This window comes from Zootoca vivipara, chromosome 6 (genome assembly GCF_963506605.1).
Source record: "Zootoca vivipara chromosome 6, rZooViv1.1, whole genome shotgun sequence".
NCBI lineage: Eukaryota > Metazoa > Chordata > Lepidosauria > Squamata > Lacertidae > Zootoca > Zootoca vivipara.
Window position 1 is genome coordinate 92,947,792 of NC_083281.1, and position 21,124 is coordinate 92,968,915.

General features: G+C 46.3%; 1 protein-coding gene across 1 annotated transcript; it reads left to right on the forward strand.

Annotated features, from left to right (window-relative positions):
* The first annotated feature begins 507 nt into the window (after positions 1-507).
* On the forward strand, positions 508-20,997 carry STAMBP (STAM binding protein). The gene is made up of 10 exons (XM_035120357.2): positions 508-637; positions 2,940-3,155; positions 8,778-8,853; positions 9,306-9,401; positions 10,600-10,924; positions 12,293-12,417; positions 15,262-15,399; positions 16,292-16,404; positions 18,255-18,354; positions 19,439-20,997. The coding sequence occupies exons 2-10, from the start codon at positions 2,953-2,955 to the stop codon at positions 19,493-19,495; spliced, it is 1,233 nt and encodes a 410-aa protein (XP_034976248.2). The 5' UTR covers positions 508-637; positions 2,940-2,952; the 3' UTR covers positions 19,496-20,997.
* Positions 20,998-21,124: the final 127 nt, after the last annotated feature.

Below are 21,124 nucleotides of genomic sequence, written 5' to 3' on the forward strand. Positions count from 1 at the left end.
GATGGGAGGGTGTTGCTCCACATATTCACAACAGCATTACCGGTAGGAGGTGGAATTGTAAACACTATAATATCAAAACAAAATTTAAAAATTCCTTCCAGTAGCACCTTAGAGACCAACTAAGTTTGTCATAGGTATGAGCTTTCGTGTGCATGCACACTTCTTCTGATACACTGAAACAGAAGTCACCAGACCCTTATATATAGTGAGAGGGTGGGGAGGGGTGTTACTCAGAAGGGTGGTGGGAATGAGTGATTGTCTGATAGGTGTGGTAAACCTGTTGACTGTTAACGATTGCAATTGGTATTAAGGTGTTACTGGAATGAATTTAAAAATTTGCAATCCCCCGAGCAACAAAAAAACCACCCCTATTTCTATGAGCCACTTTCACCTCCGCACGGGCATGTGTGCATATGGGGAAGGGGAAGCGCCTATCGACACTAGTAGCGACCCTTCGCCTAAATATATACTGTATCTCTCTAGAAATACAATGCGGCATCTCTGTGGCAGGAGGGCCGGGCTAGAGAAGCCGGAAGTAGCCTCCCGGAAGTGGCTCCTGTTCCGTATCTGCCGCCGACCGTCGCTGGCAGGTCTGTGCAGCCCAGCCAGGACAGCCGGCCCGCGCCCCCAACCCCAGGTGAGTCCGAGGCTTCGAAGGCGGCCTAGGAGCCCCGCGAGCCGTGGCTCCTGCTTTGCTGCTGCCCCTCGAGCCTTCCTACCCCACCCGCCCCGAACTCTTCGCCGCTTCTCTCACAGTCCTGGGGGCGGGAGGCGTCGACGCAGCAGCCCGCCTCTCTGACCGGCTCACGAAGGCTCCGGGCTCAGCTGCCGGGGAGGGAGGCAGGACTGTTGTTGTTGCTTATTTGCTTGCTAAATTTGTATGCCGCCATTCCCTCGAAGATCCCAAGGCAGTTCATAACAGCAAAATGCGTAATGAAACCCTCCAGGAGTGGACGCCCACCACCTACCACCCAGTGGTGGCAGCCTATGGTTAGGGTGAGGGGAGCAGTAAGAGGACAAGGCAAGCCTTGCAGCCGGACCAGACCAAGGAACCGCCTAGTCCAGGACCTTTTTCTCACGGTCCTTCAGTGCCCATCAGACGTCCAGAGGTGGATTTAGAGGAGCTCAAGTTGCTCAGTAGCACTGGGCGTGGAGCCTCAAGGGCACCTGCAGCAGATGCCGCAACAGTGATGGAGAATGAAAGACGAGAGGTGGGGGTGGGCGCAGAATTTTGGCAGCACACAGGGCACCACTGCTGGACCATCACCCTTGATCATTGGCCATGCGGGCTGCAGGGAGTTGGGAATCCAGCAGCACCTGGAAGGCATCATGTTGACTAGCCTTGCTCCAAGCTGTTGTCCTAATTGCAGTGCTGTCATTCAAAGGAGCCACATCAGCACACCCTCTGCTCACCAGAAATGATTTTTCTCCAGCTCTGCAGATATCATGACAATAATCATGTGTTTTCTGCTCTCTCTATAAGGATCTTATAAGATTCCAGCAGTGAGAGAGCCAGAGTGGTGCAGTGATGAGATAGTTGGACCAGGCCAGGTTCAAATCCTCACTTGGCTTTGAAGCTCCTTGGCCAGTTACTCTCTCACAGGCTCACCACGGAGCAGCCTGCTGGATCAGGCCAATGGCCCATCTAGTCCTGCATCCTTTTTTCAAAGTGCCCAACTAGATACCTGCCAAGAACATGCAAGCAGTACATGAGCGCAACAGGACCTCTCTCCTCGTCCGGTTTCCAACAACTGGTATGTGGGGGAAGAGCATAGCCTCCATCATGGCTAGTAGGTAGTCAGTGGTCACTACCTTCACCATGAATTTGTCTGATTCTGTTATAAATCCATCCAAGTTGGTGGCCATCACTATCTCCTGTTGGAGCGAATGCCATAGGTTAACTTAACTGTAGCCCAGCATCATGTTCAGGATTGTGGTAGGAGATCCGTGTGTGATTTCCTGGCATTGGAACAAGGGGCAGTGAGTAGTTGCCCAAGGCTTGCCTGTTGTCTTGCTAGCAGTGGTAGGGCTTGATTCTGGGCCTGATGGAAGCATAGCTATGCTGGTTGGGACTGATGGGAATTGTAGTCCAAAATATCTCAGGTGCCTTCAGTTGGAGGATCAGTCTGGACTTCAGTGCAAAAAGACTTTAGAAAGATAATTGTGTAATCTCTGTAGCAGAGGCACCAAGAGTAGTGTGTATAGCATGCTCATCCAGTGAATGAGAGGTACAGCACAAGTTGAGTGTCACAGTTTAGTATAAAAAGCCCACATGCACACATTACCTGAGGCAAAGCTATTTGGAAAGGTTGCTTATTATCAGCAGCTGAAAAAGGGAGGCTGGTTGGAAGTCACAGCTCCTATTCTAGTATTAAAAAATGAAGGGTAGCATCATCTGTTTTTGTGTCTGCATCAAGCTGACTACACCAGGTGGAACTATACTTAAAGGCTGCCTTTCTATCCAAGGCAGTGAACAAAAAGTACATTATTATAATAAAACATTAAAAGTACAAAAAATCCCCAATATATTAAAATATAATTTAGCCCGTATAAAAGCCATTTCCTGAGCTGCAGCAATATGATGGGGTGTGTGTGTTCTAGTAGCGAAAGGGAGGTTTCCTACTAATGTTAATTTAGCATTTCCTTATAATTTGGTCTCTTAAACAACTTCTTGTATCCAGTTCCTGCTTCTGAAGACACAACTGGCAGTGGAAATGCTTGTTGATATGCTTTTTATAATTAATACCTGAGGCACTGACCTTAAAGCTTAGTGGATTATAGTTATAAGATGTGTTTTCACCAGCATTCTGCAGTTACACAAGTATTAGAGCTTAAGTTTATATGACAGTCCATGTCCCCATATATCTTCCAGAGATTTCTGTTAGAGGGTTTATCTGGATACAAATGATCTCAGTGCCGGTCATATCAATTCTCTCTAGAGACTGACCCCCTATGCCTGACCACACAGATGTCAGCCTGCCCCCAGAGGACCGGGTCAGGGGTCTTATCCAAATGGGCAGCAGTGTGGAGGTGAATGAAGATGTCCCACCTCGGAGGTACTATCGTTCTGGACTCGAGATCATCCGGATGGCAACTATCTATTCTGAAGAAGGCAACATTGAACGTGCCTTTATATTGTACAACAAGTACATCACGTAAGAAATTTGCATTGCTCAGTAAAAACAGAAGAATCTCTGTTCTGATAATCCTTTTAAGTACCATTGTATTGTAAACCAGCTGGGCCAGATGGAGCTTAGATTCTTGCTCAGTTACCTATTGTGACTCAGGTGTGCCAGTACTGGCTTCTTCCCTCACCTAAGTTTTTAATCAGCAAGAAGAAGATGACTTTGTCTCATCCCAACCCTGAGCCTAAGGGTTTATCTAAGCAACCTGTCAAATCAACCCTCGACTGCTTTTTAATCTTTGTGGATAGTTCTGTAAATCTTGATTCAAAGATGAGGTAAGTGTCCAGCCTGGTAATGGATGTGCATTCAGTGCTCATAGGTAGAACATCTGCTTTGCATGCAGAAGGTCCCAGGTTCAACCCCTGGGTTCTTAAGGTATTATTTTTATTTCTATTGTTATTGCTATTAATTGAATTTATATACCACCCTATACCCAGAGGTAGTGGTGGGAATGTTGCCTGTCTGAAAGCCTGGATAGATGCCACCAGTCAGTGTTGACAATACTGAGCTAGCTGGATCAACAGGCTGGCCTATGGGATGTATCAAATGTTAGTCCTACTTGGAGTAAACCAACTGAAAATGAAATACATGACTAACTTAGGTTCATTCATTTCAGTGGTCTACTCTGAGTAGGCCCAAGTGTCCTTTACCAGCTTTGTCTAGTTCTCCAGCTGCAACCATTGGACATTGGACAAGAATTGCCTGACCAACGTAGTCCATATATTTGTAACCTGAAGACTAGATTACTGTAATGTACTCTACTGGAGCTGTCCTTGGGTTTGGTTTGGAAGCTCCAGCTGGTGCAGAATGCAGTGGCCAGACTGCTGGTGGGGGCATTGGACCAAAAACATGGGACACCTTTGTTAAACATTCTGCTCTGGTTGCCCATCTGCCACTGAGCCAGTTCAAGGTCCTTTTATTCATTTACAAAGCCCAGGACAATTTAGGTCCTGAGTACCTCAGGAATCGCCTGAACTCTTATATCCCAGCCCAACCTTTATATTACTGAGTCATGTGTAGAAGTCTCATTGGTGGTGCTCATTTGGCAACAGCAAGAAACCATGCCTTTAGTGTCATCAGCACAGTCCCGTAGAACACACTGCCAATATAGATTAAGCAGGCACCTTCTGTGCCAACTTTTAAATGCCTGTTGAAAACCTTGCTGTTCTGCCTGGCCTATGCAGGCAATTAAGAATACAGCCTTCCACAATCACTGATTGGTGTCTGTTTTAAACTCTTTAATATACTTTTATTGTACAATTTTCTATTTTCTATTTCAGGGATGTCCAACTCCCAATAAACTGTGATCTACTCACAGTAGTAAAAAACTAGCAGTGATCTACCCATTGTCGTAAAAAGACTGGCAGTGATCTACCCAAAGTTGTTGAACATTTTTTAGGAAGCCAAAGTTGTGGAGCTTTCTAGGAAAGGCAAAGTTGTGGAGCTTCTTTTAGTAAGCCAAAGTTGTGGAGCTCTTTTTTAGCAAGCCAAAGTTTGTTTGTTTGTTGCTTTTTTCTTCTTCTTTGTAAGGAGATCACGGGGGGAGGGGGGATATCTAACAGGAACCCCCTGATCTACTGGCAGATTGCGATCTACCTGTTGGACATGCCTGTTATATTTTATTGCTGTAAACCACTTTGCAGTTTCTTTTATGACATAGCAATATAGAAATATTTTTATAAACAAAATAAAATATGGTACAAGCACAGTGGGGATGGGGAAGATAAACGAACATGTCACTGTTGTAATGTATTGGGCATGAAAAGCACCATGTTTTGCTCATCACTCCCAATAGTCATTAATACAACAGCTGTGGGGGGTTGGGGCTGTGTGAATGCTGTAAAAATTACTTCTGTGGGTGGGGAGAGGGACCTTATTGATTCTATTATAAGAGGATGAAAAGTCAAATGAGTTTCTTTTAACCCAGAAAAGTAGTTTTTGTAATTATCAGCAAGCAGGCTCAAGGGAGGTCTCTATGCCAGGCATCCTCAAACTTGGCCCTCCAGATGTTTTGGGGCTACAACTCCCATCATCCCTAGCTAACAGGACCATTGGTCAGGGATGATGGGAATTGTAGTCCCAAAACATCTGGAGGGCCGAGTTTGGGAATGCCTGCTCTACGCTGTAGCACTGACTGCCAAACTAACAAAAACTAACTTGCCTGGATTGTTGAGTATAAAAGGATCTGCCATGTTTGTGTGTTTAATTTATTAATTTATATCCCTCCTTTCTCCCAAACTGGGATTCAAGGGAGCTTGCAACATTTGAAAACAACATTATAAAATACCAATGTTATAGAAACAAACAAATTGAAAACAGTAATTAAAAAACTCTCACTGAGAGAACTGAGATTACAGGGAACCAGACAAAGGGCCTTCTCAGTACTTGCTCCTGCCCTGTGAAACACCCTCCTTTCAGATGCCAAGGAAATAAACAACCATCTGACTTTTAGAAGACATCTGAAGGCAGCCTTGTTCAGGGAAGTTTTTAAGGTTTGATGTCGTATTATGTTTTAATTTGTTGGAAGCTGCCCTGAGTGGCCGGGGACATATAAATAACAAACTATCACCACCACCACCACCAGAGCACATTTAGAACTGGCAATTAAAGTGCAACTTGCCCTGACTGTAATTGTCTGCACCTTAAGTTTTTAAAGGCCTGTCTGAATAGGAAGGTCTTAGCCTGCTGGTGGATGGATAGCAAAGAGGGAACCAATCTAATCTCTCCTGGGAGGGAATTCCACAAATTGGATGCAGCCACAGGAAAGGCTGTCTCTTGGGCTGTCTCACCAACCAACCTCCTTAAGTTGATGGGACCGAGAGAAGGTGCTCACTCAAGAATCTTAGGGAGAGACAATCTTTCAGATAGCCTGGGCACAAGCCATAACCAACGCTTTGAATTGTGCTCAGAAACAGACTGTTAGCCAATGAAGTTAGCTGTCTGTAACTGGCCTCAAACAGCTGTCTGCATGGCCACATATATTGACATGTAGCTTCAGTTCCTCGTTCAATTCAGCTTATTTCTTACTAGGCCAAGAGAATCCTCCTCCATTCCTCCCCTGGGAAAGAGGACCTTCATTTTCACTTGCTGGCATTCACTGATTATTGAGCCGTGAGGTTCACATTTCCCCTTCAGTGTTTGAATGAAAAGCTGCTAGCTGGCTTAGAGTTGCAGTTTAAGGTTACCCAATCAAAGGCCTGTTTTTTATTGTTAAGATGCCACATATCTTCTAAGTTTGCTTTGAGAGATCTGGGAGTCAAAGCAGGGTGGAGGAGTGGGAATCTTCATACTCCTAGGAGACAATATCAAATTTCTAGTGAGCTGTGCTGTTGGGGTTTTTCCAGTAACATTAAAAGTTGCTTTACAGTTCAGCCAGTTTTTTAGTAGTACCTCAAAATCCTCCCTCAGGATCCGGATTCCACAAGAGCAGCCTTCCTTGTAGCCAAGAAGGGATATTGGCACTCTTCATAGGTGGTGATGTCATGCATATCGCAGGAACCTCCCATGCAGTTACACGCTTTCACAACCTTTACATTCATTCAGTTCCCAAGCAAAATGCCCTTTCTTTCTTGTCTTGGATGTGTTTGGCTGCCTTCCTCCAGAGTCCAGTATATTGCATTGAGCTCCTCCACCCCACCCCACCCCCTTTAGTGCTGTGGGCTAGTTTGTGGCCTCTGGGCGTTTACTCAGAAGTAAGTCCCACCAAGTTTGTTAGGGCTTACTTCCAAGTAAGTGTTCATAGGGCTGCAGCTTTAGGGTTTCAGGTGCTGTTGAAATCCTTTAATATGCTGAAAATCATCTTCACAGTTTGTTTCAAAACTTCTCTAAGCGAATGTTAAATTCTTGGTAGTTCCAAAAATGGGAGTAGGGGGCTGGTATGCGCAGCCTTCTCTCCTTTCCAATTGCTGTGGCTGCCACCATTACCCAGGCATCTTCTGTGCACAATTTTCCTGCTCCAGCCCCATTACATTCAGTACATTTTTTCCTGATTAGCATCACCTTCAGCCTTGCTTAACCTTCCATGCTTCCTCTTTTATGGGCATTTCTGGGAAGAGAAACTGGCCAAGGGACCTGCTAAGTGTAAAACTTGGTGGATCCCTTCCAGCTCTGCTCCCTCTTGGCAGCCACGTAAGCCTCCTTTAACTAAACAAATCCTCAAACTGTGATTCTGCCATTGCAGTAACAAATGCAGGAACAGTGAGGAAACTGTGTGGATTGCAGTATAAATGGTGTTTCTGTTTTGTCAGGCCTCGTACCGGGCTGTCCTTACTGTGAGGGAACTCGTCTTGAAGGACTAAGCATAGCTTAGCCTAAATTATCCATTTTTGGAGGGTTGCTCAGTAATCAACCTGATCCCACCAGGGATGCTCAGACTTTTGAATGAAGTTGGCACAGCCATGGCCAAGTGCTTCATAGGTGCAGAGCAAATTTGCTTAGATGATGGGAGGTTGTACTGTAATGGGGAGGTACTGAGAGGCAAATGTGCTTCCCAAAGGGTCCTCTCCAGAAGGCAAATGCAGTAGCAAGACAATAAAACTGAGGTAAACCTAGAAACATTTTTGTTTACTGTGTTTTCTTTAGAATTTGGAGGGGTTGGATAAAGTTGTTTGGAGACTGAACTCCTGGTTGACCAATCCTGGCCTAAATCAGCATCAGAATGAAAGTACATTTAAGTTGCTAAAATAAGATTGCAGCTGAAAACTGAATTGTCCATTATCTGCAGGAGCTTGAACCATTTCCATTTATGCAAACTTGTGCCTGAAGTAGGCTTGAGCTTTGCTTTGATGCTACTTGGCAGGCCAGTTTTTCCCTTGAACAAATAATCCCCATGGTCTTTGCTTGTGTGGAGGAACAGACTATCCAGATTTGCAAATTATAGTCTGCTCCAGTACCTGACTGGTGACCATTTCCATTAGAAGAAGGAAGTGACAGAAAGCTCAGCTTTTGCCCAGGGACTGTTTTGTATGCAGAGAGCCAAATTTCTCTTGGGGAGCAAGATCCTGTGACCCAAAGCTCTAGATGTTATATTTTGAGTCTGTTTGTGATGCAGTTTCCTATGGAGTGCCTCTGCTGGAAAAGGGATGTCTTTAGTTTGTGGTGGAGAGCAGGATTGTGTCTTGGAATTCTGCTGTAGAAAATGTAAACTGAAATTCTGATCTAGAGTCCCCCCGTGATCAGGGTATGTAGGCCTGATCTTAGCCACACAGGATTATTGTAACAGAATAAAAAAAATCATTCCAGTAGCACCTTAAGACCACACCTATCAGCCAATCACCCATTCCCACCACCCTTCTGAGTAATACCCCTCCCCACCCTCTCACTATATATAAGGGTCTGGTGACTTCTGTTTCAGTGTATCTGAAGAAGTGTGCATGCACACGAAAGCTCATACTAATGACAAACTTAGTTGGTCTCCAAGGTGTTACTGGAAGGAATTTTTTTATTTTGTTTCGACTACAGCAGACCAACCTACCTGTAACTAGGATTATTGTATTGGGCCTAGAAATGCTGTAACATCCCAAGTTTGATCATGGTTCTCCTTCCTACATCTCAGCTGCCTGTTCTCACTTGCTTTGTCCTCTCTATTCCCAGGCTCTTCATAGAGAAGCTCCCGAAGCATCGCGATTACAAAACTGCTATCATTCCTGAGAAGAGAGACACAGTAAAAGTGAGTGGCCACACTGGTCGTAATGGGGAACATCTGTTGTAAGATTTTCCTAGAGAAACGCTGCTGCACTTCCCAGGTACTGGCAGTGAGGAAGAAGCTGTTAGTCTATCACAAGCATATATAGAAACTATTTTGCAATGAATTATGTTGCAAAATGCAGGCGTGCAGGCACCCGAGAGAGAGAGAGAGAGAGAGAGAGAGAGAGAGAGAGAGAGAGCGCTAGCGTTAAGAAGTGTGTCACCCTTCCTTGTAAGTTTCTGTGCTGATTCCCTCTCCTTGCTGTGCTCTTGCACAGCTCTGATTTATTTTAGTGGGGCTTGCCTAGGGAAACATCTTGGCAGACTGTCCCAGGCCCCTCTAATAATGGTTCATATTGTCACACTGCTACTGATAGCAGCTTCAGTTTGAGTTCTAAATAACTTGATTTTCATCCTTACTTTCTCTCCACCCAGAAACTAAAAGAAATTGCATTTCCTAGAGCTGAAGAGCTGAAAAAGGAGCTTTTAGAAAGATACAACAAAGAATATGCAGCGTACAATGTACAAAAAGTGAGTAACAGGAGGAGAAATGCATGAGCTCCAAATTGTGCCTCTGAAGACCACAGCTTGCAGGGAATGATGATTGTTTGGGGTCTGTTTGTGTTTGGTCCTGGTCAAACAATGAAGCTGACATGCTATCCCAGCACTGTACCCCAGCCAGGGGTGGACAAAGGCATTCCGGCACCTAGGACGGCACCATGGGCGTGCACCTGGGGGCGGGGCATCGCCACGCAGCACGCATGTGTGGTGTCCCCGTGCAAGACACGTGCATCATACGTGCATGACACATCCACCATACACAGCGGCTCCGCACATGTGTGCTACACAGCGGAGCCGCTGGCTAACCGCCTGAGTGCCATATAGGGATGCTGCTGCCCAGGATCCTCCGCTCGCGGAGCCGTGAGCGGAGGATCCCAGCACTAGAGCCTGCAGCTTGCTTGCTCACCGGCTTGGTGCGCGCTTTGCTTGTTCCAGGGTGAGGGGCGGGCCAGAGCACGTCCGCCCCAGCAGGAAGAAGCAAAGCGCGCTCTGAGCAAGTGAGCGAGCAGTCAGCCGCCAAGCGAGGCTTTTACTGGGCAGCTGCTCGCTCGCGGGGAGAGTGGAACCTGGGGCACCCCGCCCCCATCACACACCCCTTGCTACGCCCCTGACCCCAGCTACCCTTGGTCTCTCTCCCTATTCCAGCAACTGGTATTGAGGGGGGGAAATCTCTAATACTTCCATCTTCATCCAGAGTAGCTATGGAGGTTCCACTCTGGTGTCTTGAGGTCAATAATGGACTGGATGGGGGGGAACAAATTTGAAGTTAGCATAAATGAGATAGTCTTGCTTATAGAAGTTTAGCCTGTTGTCAATGGGAGTAACACACCCCATGAAATCTCAGATTATAGCCTGAGCGTTCTCCTGAATCCAGCCTTGAGCAAGGAATGCCTTTCCCCAGTTTAGGTTGGTACACCAGATGTGCCTGTGCCCAGAAAATGCTGGTTTGGCCCTGGTGACGCATGCCTTAATTACACCTGGATTATAGTGATGTGCTTTTCCATGGGGTGGCCTTTGAAGAATTGTCCATAAACTTCAGCTGGTCCAGAATGCAGCAGCCAGATTTCTTTTTAAATCTGCTTTTGCCTGTGAGACCCAAGGACTGCAATGGGCTGCCGGTGTTGCAACTTTTCTCACCTGGTTCCCTTGTCTGATGTTCCTGATGCAGAAGAAGCAGGAGGAAGAGTTTGCCCGCAGCCTGGCTCTGCAGCAGCAGCTGGAGGAGGAGAGGCAGAGGGTAGCCAGGATGAAGCAGCAGCAGGCCGAGCAGGAGCAATTCAGTGCATTCGAGCAAATGATCCGGCGCCAGGAACTGGAGAAGGAGCGCCTGAAAATCGAGCAGCAGTTTGGGAAGCCAACCCCCAACACCTCGGATTGCCCCTTGGTACCTGGCGTGCTCAAGCCCTTGAGCCCCAGTGGAGGAGGAGGGCTGCCCAAACCCCCCACTGTGGACAGGTCTCTGAAACCTGGAGCTTTGGGAATCCCAGAAACCAGTGAGTATGCCTTGACCCACCTTGTTTGGCTATTGGGTGACAGATCTTCTTCCCTTCCACATCAAAACATGAACAAACCCCTCACCTACAATGTGAGAATGTTCTAAAACTAAATTACACCACTTTTGTACCACTTAAAACCCTGCTTGTGACGACCCAGATTTCTGTATTGTAGAGTGTTGACTAGATGAGTGTTTCCCAACCTTGTGCCTCCAGCTGTTTTCGGACTACAATTCCCATCATTCCTGACCACTGGTCTTGCTAGCTAGGGATGATGGGAATTGTAGTCTCAAAACATCTGGAGGCACAAGGTTGGGAAACACTGGACTAGATGACCCTTTGGGTTCCTTCCAACTCTACAATTCTGATTCTAGGATCTGGTATGTTCTCTGCAGAAGACACAGATCCCTCTGCTACTATTTTGCCATCTGAAGCTGAGCCACCTCACAAGCCTGTCTTATTTCCTGCCCTGCCCTCATGCTCTTGAGTGACCATAGGTGTGCATGCACCTGTGGGAGCCAGCCCCCCCCCAATTTTCACTGAGGGGGCCGCCCCCCTCTATTCCGCAGCATGATGGGCTCTGTTGGGCTCTCCCAGAGCTGTGACTAGGCCCCATCGGGCCTTTGAAGGGGCGCAACGGGCGCTCCTCCCACTGTTGGGTGGAACCCAGCGCAACTGAGTGGCCAGTTGCAGGGGCAGGATGTGACAAGACAGCTGTTCTCCAAGGACCCAACAAGTTTGTGGGTTTCAGTGGTTGATTGGAGAAACCGGGGTTCTAACTTAATCCTTGAATATTAGCCCACCTTTCATCCTCACCGCCCCTAAATTTTCCTCCACCTGCTCACTGAAAATATTACCTGTTCTTTCAGAAGGCAGTCCTAAAATAAAGAGAATCCTGCAACATTGAGACATTTTTGCAGTGGAACGATGGTCATGCGTTCTGTTAGTCGGTCCCTCCCTGTGGAATGTAAGGGGTGACACACATATTGGAAAGGGCTTTTGGACCTTATGCAGCACACCTGAGCTTTTTATTTCCAGATGTGCATCCACTTACCAGCAGTAACTTTGGGCTACCTCTTAATTCTGTTTGAAATAACCACTGGCCCTTTTAAAAAATGCTGGTCTCAAAACAATCTTCCTGCGGCCTATTCTTCCAAACAACAGATCATGTAGTAAATCTGTGTCTGGACCATTCAGTTCAGACTGCAGGCATTGACTCATACGTTTGAATGCTTCCCTTCCTCCCTCCCTCACACACACACACTCATAGTGAACTAGCAGTTCAGGGTAAAAGCTTAGCCTAGAACCAGGCCTGATATACGCCTGTGAAATGGCACATCAAAATCTCCTCTCCTCTCCTCTCTGCAGATACTACTATGGAAGGACTTCGCCATGTGACTGTCCCCAGAGAACTCTGTCATAAATTCCTCCAGTTGGCGGATGCAAACACTGCAAGGGGTGTAGAGACATGTGGAATCCTTTGTGGGAAGCTGGTAAGGTGATGTCTGGGATAATCACAATGTCAATATTTGGTAGTCCCCTGTTTCAAGACTCTCAAATTGCTGATTTGATTACTTGGAAATTTTATATTACTTGGAGATTATTAATATTAACTTGCTTTGCATCACTTAAAGAACATGGGTGCATATATCAAAGCTGTTGCACATATGTAAAACTGGTTGTGCTGATGTGAAGTCATGGAACGTTCATGAACACTCTTTCTTGCAAAAACTCACCCTGAGAAGATACAAGTTGCAATAAGTCAGCTTTGTTGAGGGGCGTCTTTTGGAGGAGACCTTGTATAAGAGTTAGAGCAGGGGTCGGCAATTTTTTTTAGCTGCTGGTTGGTCCACTGTCCCTCAGATCTTGTGGCGGGCTGGAGAAGCAGCATGGGGCTGGGGGCTGGAAGAAGAGGCGAGGGGGGGCCAGCCACTGCGCTTACCTTCCCAGGGGCGTGATCCGTAGCGCATTTCATCTCAGTGGGCTTGAGCAGTTCTTCAGGCGCTGAACAAGCGGCCTTGAAACGATTGTGGCTTACTTGCAAGTAAGCGTGTCTTTAGGGCTCTTGGTGTACGTGCATCCAACGGCAGGGCAGGGTGTGGCTATGCGCTGAGACGCAGCATCTCCTGGCGGCACAGGTGGAAGCTGGCGGGGAAGGGAAAGCGGACTTCCAGAGGTGGCAAGGCGGGAGGAGCCGGAGCTGGCGGTGGGCGCTGCCTTGCCTTCCTTTGGACGGGAGGAAGAGGCCGAGTGGCGGCGGCTCTGCCAATCAGATGCCACGCCTGGTTTACCTCAGCATGGCGTGGGGATGTCTCTGCCAATCAAACGCCGCTGAGGTAAACTGAGGCGTGGCGTCTGATTGGCAGAGCCGCCGCCGCTTGGCCTCTTCCTCCTCTCGCCATCACTGGGAGTCTCAGCTTCGTGGTGGGTTCTGGCTTCGTAGCGCAGGCCGGATTTACGAACTATGTGGGCCTGATCCGGTCCATGGGCCTTAGTGTGCCGACCCCTGAGTTAGAGACAAGAGATGGTGTGTGCTGTCAGCAGGAGTGGTGGAGAAGCAGCAAGACTGAGTGGGCAGCAGGGCTAAGAGGTAAAAGACAGCCCAGAGGCAGTGGTGGTGATGTTCAAATATTTCACCAGTGGCAGGAGCCTATAATACCACCCTAGACTGATGCTGCCCTGGATATTGGATTGTACAGCTTATAGTTTCACACCTTCGAAGGTTATGGTGGCTTCAATGTGTTTTGGTAAAATGATAAATGAATCTTTTTAAAAAAAATGATGTACTGCAACCTTTGCTTTAGTTTGTAATGCATTAGGACCACTTCTTTCAATTTTTTAAAATGAAGCTCTTAAATATATTTGCAACATCCAACACTTGAGGGTGTTTTTTTTTCTCAGCTTGACTTTTATATTTTTACACTATAGCCAGAAAGCCAATTTTACCCATTTTTCTTTACCTTCAGCCTCCCTTAAACTTCTCTAGGTGGGAGATTAATCAATCTAGGCAGATTTTGCCCTTTTAATCTATCTAAAAATGTTTCAATGTTCTCTGATTATGGTATGACATGTTGCTGTCTTTTTATACCGGATATTTCTAAATTTTATTTTATCTATTTGATTTGTCTACTCTCCTTCATAGGAGGTTTTTTAAACAGGGGTTGGGTGTCCATCTGTTAGTGATTCTTTAGCTGGATTACAAGGGGTTGGATCGGATGGCCCTTGTAGTCACTTCCAATTCCATGATTCTATTCCATGACATGTTATATCATTGATCGTGGGTTGCTCATGTTATGGGAACGCCGTGTATAAATGCTGGTGTCGATCAGTTAGCCACATCTCAGTCAGTTTCTGCAGCCCCAGCAGGGCCCACAAGTGGTGCCTGCCTTGAGCTACCCTTCAGATGCATTTTTGCATCAGCAGCTGCATCCAGGTGCTGCACAGTGCCCCAAACAGAGCATGGGAAGTATTCTGAAGAATTGTGCATGTACACGAAAGCTCACACCAATGACAAACTTAGTTGGTCTCTAAGGTGCTACTGGAAGGAATTTTTTTTATTTTGTTTTGACTATGCCAGACCAACATGGCTACCCACCTGTAACTAGAGCATGGGAAGTTAATGTCCCAGGGGTGGGAGATGTGTCTGAGAGCTGCCATTTTAATTTACCATGGAACACCACTATCTTGGAAGCACTGCGGGGAATTTGAATGGGCACTCCTCCAGAGTATGTCTGCTGCCCACTGCCTCAGTCCCTACTGGAGTGTTGGCGGGTGAGGGGCATACCTGTGGGGGCTGTGCCATGGGCTCCCTCCTACCTAGATCCCTGCTAAGAGAAAGGGAATAAAAATATGGGTGATAGAGGAGGCAGGGAATTGGAGGGAAATCCTTACACAGCAAGAGGAGCGTGGCATTTTTATCAGAAGGGGAGGTACAGCCTAGTTCATAGAACTGTGGCGTTGGAAGGAACCCCAAGGGTCATCTAATTCTGTCCATTGCAGTGCAGGTGAGGCTGGTAGGATCGGCAAGAGGGCATTGAAAAATCAGACCAGGAAGTGAGCAGTAATTGGAGGAGGAGGAGGAGGAGGAGGAGGAGGAGGAGGAGGAGGAGGAGGAGGAGGAGGAGGAGGAGGAGGAGGAGGGAAAGCTGAAATTCCCTAAAACATCCAAGCTGTCCAGGTCTCTCATGTCTCTGAAGCTGGAAGTGTGTTGTTGAGCCATTCCATTCGTAAGCCATTATGTTTATGTCACAGGGGCTGTGTGGTGTTTGAATGGAAGCACTGTTGGCTGTTGCTAATTCCTCTTCCTTGCCCCCTTGCCCTTCTTTTTTGTCTTGCAGATGAAGAACGAATTCACAATAACCCATGTCATCATCCCCAAGCAGCACGGGGGCCCTGACTATTGCAACACTGAGAACGAGGAGGAGCTCTTCCTGATCCAGGATCAGTACAGCCTTATCACTCTGGGATGGATCCATGTAAGCCTTTGCTCAAGGCCTTCCAGGTGCAAAAGCCTGTCTGTGGGTGTACTTGTTACGGGCTGAGTCTTTGCCAGGTTCTTGTGCTTTCCCCGCAAAGCGATTGGCTGCTGCCCGCTGTAGAGCAGAAGACAAATTCAGAGATTTGTGGAAGGTCCCAAAGCAACCTGCTGCTGGGGGGTGCAAAACCCTAGTGTGCTCCTCTTGTGCAGTAGAACTTCTCAGTGAATTGTGACTATACTTGTATGCCTGTGTATGGTGGGGAGGGGGGTGGAATTACCAAGTGGATTTTCTTTGGTGCTTATCACACCCAGGGCCAGCTGTAGCACTGGGCAGAGTGAGGCAGCTGCTTCAGGCAGCTAATTTGGAGTGTCATGAAAGGGCAGCAAACTGTTGTTGTTGAATTGCTCTGTGTGGGTGGGTGGGGGGTTCTTGTGGGATTTTCTGCCTCCAGTTCCAAAATATCTTGACATAGTGGGGACAATTATTTGCGGCCTCAGGCAGCAAAATGTCTTTGGTTGGCCCTGACCACACCCTCGCACCCATCCGCTGAATCTGTCTGATCCCAGGGCTACCATCCTTGACTATGCTCTTAGTCAGCTCCCATTCATTTCAGTGGAGCTTACGTAGGAAAACTTCTTTGCAGATTGAGCTCTGTGTCCTAGTCTTGGTGCAGGACGACATTTCAATTTACTTATCGAGCATCCAAATATTTGGGGTCAGCAGTGGGTCAGCCCTGGACCTGCTTATTCTCTGCTTCTCCCAGTCTGGCCTTAGATTGCTGGGGAGGGGGTGGGGAAGGGGATCACTCTGATAAAGAGCTATGAAGGGTCGTATTGATGTTTCCTTAGAGAAGCAGGAGCTTGATTTTAATTTTTCCCTCCTTATTTAGACACATCCTACCCAAACAGCTTTCCTTTCCAGTGTAGATCTACATACGCACTGCTCCTATCAGATGATGCTGCCGGAGTCTATAGCTATTGTTTGTTCACCAAAATACCAGGAGTAAGTGTTCAATTTATTTGTATTGCAGACTAAATACATGTGCTACCGTATGTTCATTCCATTCGGCACCGAATTCTAACACAGGTTTGGTGCTTAGGCCAAGAAGAGAGGGCAGGTGAGGCCTAGGAGGAATGTAGAAGGGAATTTTAAAATAATATTAACCAGGCCTTTTTTTCAGCCAGAACTCACAGGAACTTAGCTCCGGCCCCTCTCAGGTGGGTGCCATTGCTATTCTAAGAGAACAAGGGAGAAGTTAATGGAGAGCTCTGGCACCTCTTTTTCTAGAAAAATAGCTCTGATAATAACCATAAGAAATGTAGATAACCCAGGCTGGACTTCAATAGAGTTTAAAAGATTGTGGAAAATTGGGACAATTTGCCGGGGGGGGGGGGGAATTAAGGGTGCAAGGAGGAGCTAGATTCTACTAAGGGGGTTATGCACATTTAACAGATGAATTTGCATCCTTGTGCTTCCATCCAGAACATACGTTCCTCACCCCACCTTGGAGATTGTGTTAATAATAAGCGGTTCTAGGATTTCTTTCTAAATAATTAAATAAGACTCATTGACTGCTAGTCATAGTAACATAGAAATCAAAAGAGGCACCAGGTCTTTGAGTACCGCTCCTGGGAATCACAGATGGGGGGAATGCTGCTCTTGGGCTCCTCCTCCTGCCCGTGATCACTGAGATCTGGTGTCCTCATGTATCTCATATTTATGACAATACCATCCTTCAGTATCTTCTCACCTTCCAACATTCTTCACCAGACAGAGATGAAATCTCCTTTACTGTCTTTGCCAAACCAGCGCCTCCCATTGCCTAACCCTCCTGCCCATTTACTCCTCCGTGACAACCAATGCTGTTATGCAGCCATTTCATCACAATTTTCTCTTAAATACTTAGCTATCAGATAAGAATTTCCAAACTTCTTCTGGGATTTCCATCTGCAGATCTCTCTCCCGTTTTCCTGTATCTATGTGATTTGCCTTCCAATTTTTATGAATTAGTAGGGCTCTTATTGGGACCCAGGTGGCGCTGTGGTTAAACCACTGAGCCTAGGGCTTGCTGATCAGAAGGTCGGCGGTTCGAATCCCTGTGACGGGGTGAGCTCCCGTTGCTCGGTCCCAGCTCCTGCCAACCTAGCAGTTTGAAAGCACGTCAAAATGCAAGTAGATAAATAGGAACCGCTACAGCGGGAAGGTAAACAGCGTTTCCATGTGCTGCTCTGGTTCTCTCAGAAGCAGCTTTGTCATGCTGGCCACATGACCTGGAAGCTGTACGCCGGCTCCCTCGGCCAATAATGCGAGATGAGCGCGCAACCCCAGAGTCGGTCACGACTGGACCTAATGGTCAGGGGTCCCTTTACCTTTAGGGCTCTTCTTATGCTATGTTCTTTTCATGACTTTCTGATGACTGTCTGGTGGTGGGGGTGGGGGTGTTTGTGGTGTTATATGCACTTATTAGTCACTTCTTCTTTTACAAAACGTAACTCAATAGTACAAAAATTAAAATCAGAATGGAGATAACCCTAAAAACACATTCATACATATAAAAGGCATGTCTGGTTCATCCCATCCACTGGAAGAGACCACAGATACCGAAAATATTCTATGTATACTATTTATTTTAGTGTAGTTCAGTTCGGTTTAGTTTATTAAATTTATACCTCACTTGATTGTTTAAAAAACAAACAAAAAACCACCCTTAAAGCAGTGTACAAAAAACATGTAGGAAACCCAGAAGTGCTAATGATTTGAGCTTTAAATAAATATGTTACAAAAAACTTGTCTACCTAAAACCTGCTATCAGTTTTGAGGCCTACAAGTGATTTTATTTACAATCTTTCTAGGACTGGGTTCTTTAAATTGACAGACCATGGCATGGAAGAGATCTCTTCCTGTAGGCAAAAAGGGTTCCATCCACATAGCAAAGATCCCCCACTCTTTACAGTAAGTATATCCAAAGTGCATTGGCCTGGTTCCTGCTGATTCCCCCAAATCCTACCTGTACTGCAATGGCATGCTGACAGGAAAGCCTTTATCCAATTTCTGTTTTGATGCCTGCTAGGATCAGAGAATGTCTCCTCTTTCTCTCCCCACTATTTGAGATTCTTTCTCTGTGTAGTGCTGAAAACTGCCAGTGAAGCAGGACGGTGTGGCTTTCTCTCCAGCTTAAAAATAACAGAATTTATAGTGGAGTCCTGATGCCTGTTTAGGAGTTAGTCCTGTTGAATTTAAGGGGGCTTACTCAAAGTTTTGATGCGGGTGGCACTGTGGTCTAAATCACAGAGCCTAGGACTTGCCGGTCAGAAGGTCGGCAGTTCGAATCCCCGTGATGGGGTGAGCTCCCATTGCTTGGTCCCAGCTCCTGCCAACCTAGCAGCTCGAAAGCACGTCAAAGTTCAAGTAGGTAAATAGATACCACTCCAACGGGAAGGTAAACGGCGTTTCCGTGTGCTGCTCTGGTTCGCCAGAAGCTGCTTAGTCATGCTGGCCACATGACCCAGAAGCTGTATGCCGGCTCCCTCAGCCAATAATGGCAGATGAGCGCCACAACCCCAGAGTCGTCTGCGACTGGACCTAACAGTCAGGGGTCCCTTTACCTTTACTCAAAGGTTAGGATTGCAGCCAGGAAAAAGAAATTCCAGGGGGTGCTGGAGCTTTTGACTGCAGAAGATATTCTCAGCACAAACTCTTGCAACAAATGAGAGCTTCTGAAGTGCTTTACTCTCCCAGGGCTAGCCCTTGCTCCCATTCCTATTCAGGGAATCTGGGATGGAGCCCTGAGGCAGAGGCAGCTGGGAGTTGGGTGTGTAATGGGAACCCAGATCAGCTGGGTGGGGAGCACATTGTTCCTAAACCTCTCACTGAAGGGGAAATCTGCCGGTGACGTTGAGGTACTTGGAATACTCTAAGACTGCCATGCACCATGTACAATTAGTATCACTTTCTGCCTGTACATTGTGTTGAATTTAGTCACCCCACCTGCTCTTGACTGCTGTGGCCTTCATTTTCTTTCCTTTTTCCCTTTCAGACCTGCAGTCACGTGACTATCCTGGGGCAGGAAGTGATGGTACTGGACCTTCGATAAAGCAAATGCCTTCATGCCTTTTGCAGCCATTAGCTGTCCTCTACGTTAATTTATGATGACTAATAATACCCCCTCTACGCAGCAATTTCCAAGGCTCTCCCTGTAACACCACAAGAGCTTCACATTCTTTCTGATCTCATGCAGTTATTAAATTAGGGAGGAGAGAGGAAGTTAGGAGATATCACTAAACTTAATTCAAGTAGTATTCGGCTGCTCACTGATCCTCTTCAGGCTTTACTCTGCTGAACCTTAATCAAAAAATCAAGCAAATTAATAACCTACGGTATAAAAATCTGTTTGCGATATGCTGAGCGCATAGATTCATCTGTTTCCTCCCTTTCAAGCTGCAAACATAGAATTTTCTCCAAAGCTCATAAACACCGATGGAAGGCTTTGGTGGATTCCCCAAGTGCTGTGCCAACAGCTCAACTTCTTTTGAGCAACAACAAAATGATGTTTACGTTGGAAGGAAATGAGCATATGCAGGAAGATTGTGTTTTTTGTTGTCAGGAATTCTTCAAAAGATAAATAAATCACAAGTTCTTCCAGGCTTCCGTTTCAGGGAGAGAGTTATAGGAAAAGAGAATCCAAAGGAAGGGATTCCATAAACAGCCTCTTGGTTCCATTCTTGGCATGGTTTGCCAAAGGATGGATCTGCACTTGATTTGTGCTATGAACTTTCAGTTCCAGCAAGTGCCGATATGCACTGAATCATCTAACTCAAGTTGGACAACCCCTTAAGTAATGCTTTAAGGCCTAGACCAGCAACTTATAGGCCTAGACAGGGTTAGTTCGATGTAGAGATTTAAAAATGGGTTTACTGTTGGAAAAATGACTCTGGTACCTGTACCCTGTCCTCGTATCACATTGCAATGAAGGGCAGGTTTAAAATATTTTAAATAATAAATACACCTATAAAAAGAACATAAGTGTGATGTCGCTTCTCTCTTTCTCAAGCAGGTGTAGCCAATGTATGTTCCAGATGTTCCATGACTAAACTCTCATCCACCCCAGTCAGCATTTGCCCAATAGCCAGGGATGATGGGAGCTGTAGTCCAGCAACATCCCAAAGGCCACAGGTTCCCTATCCCTACCCTGCAGGTTGTGTTTCGTCACCCCGCCTTGTCACTTGATTGCAGGTGCTTCTTCCAGTCTGTAAACTGAGAACAGATCAGTGGGTGAGAAGCATCATTTACAACTCTCTGGCATGGAATGCTTACTGGGAGCGGAGGGGAAACTGGGGAACTGACTGCTGGCTGGGAGGGGGAATAGAATGGAGAAGATGGGAAGGGAGGAAGAGACACAAAGATAAGAAGCAGACAGAGAAGACCCATCTCCTTGTCTGCATAGGCCGTGCCCTGGTTCACATTGAAAAGCCATCTACAAGACTCCCAGGTACAGAAGTGAGTGCTACCTGAAGAAGAAGAAAAATCAATGGAGAATTTCAATATTTTTATTATTTTATTAGTTGGCTCCAGCGCAAGAGTGTGTAACCTCACCCCCAATACCCCAAAAGATAACAGCAAAAAGAAAATATATTTTAAAAATATATATTTATTTATTTATATTTATAAATAAATAAATATTTTATCTTTATTTTATTTTTATATATATTTTGACTGCGTCAGA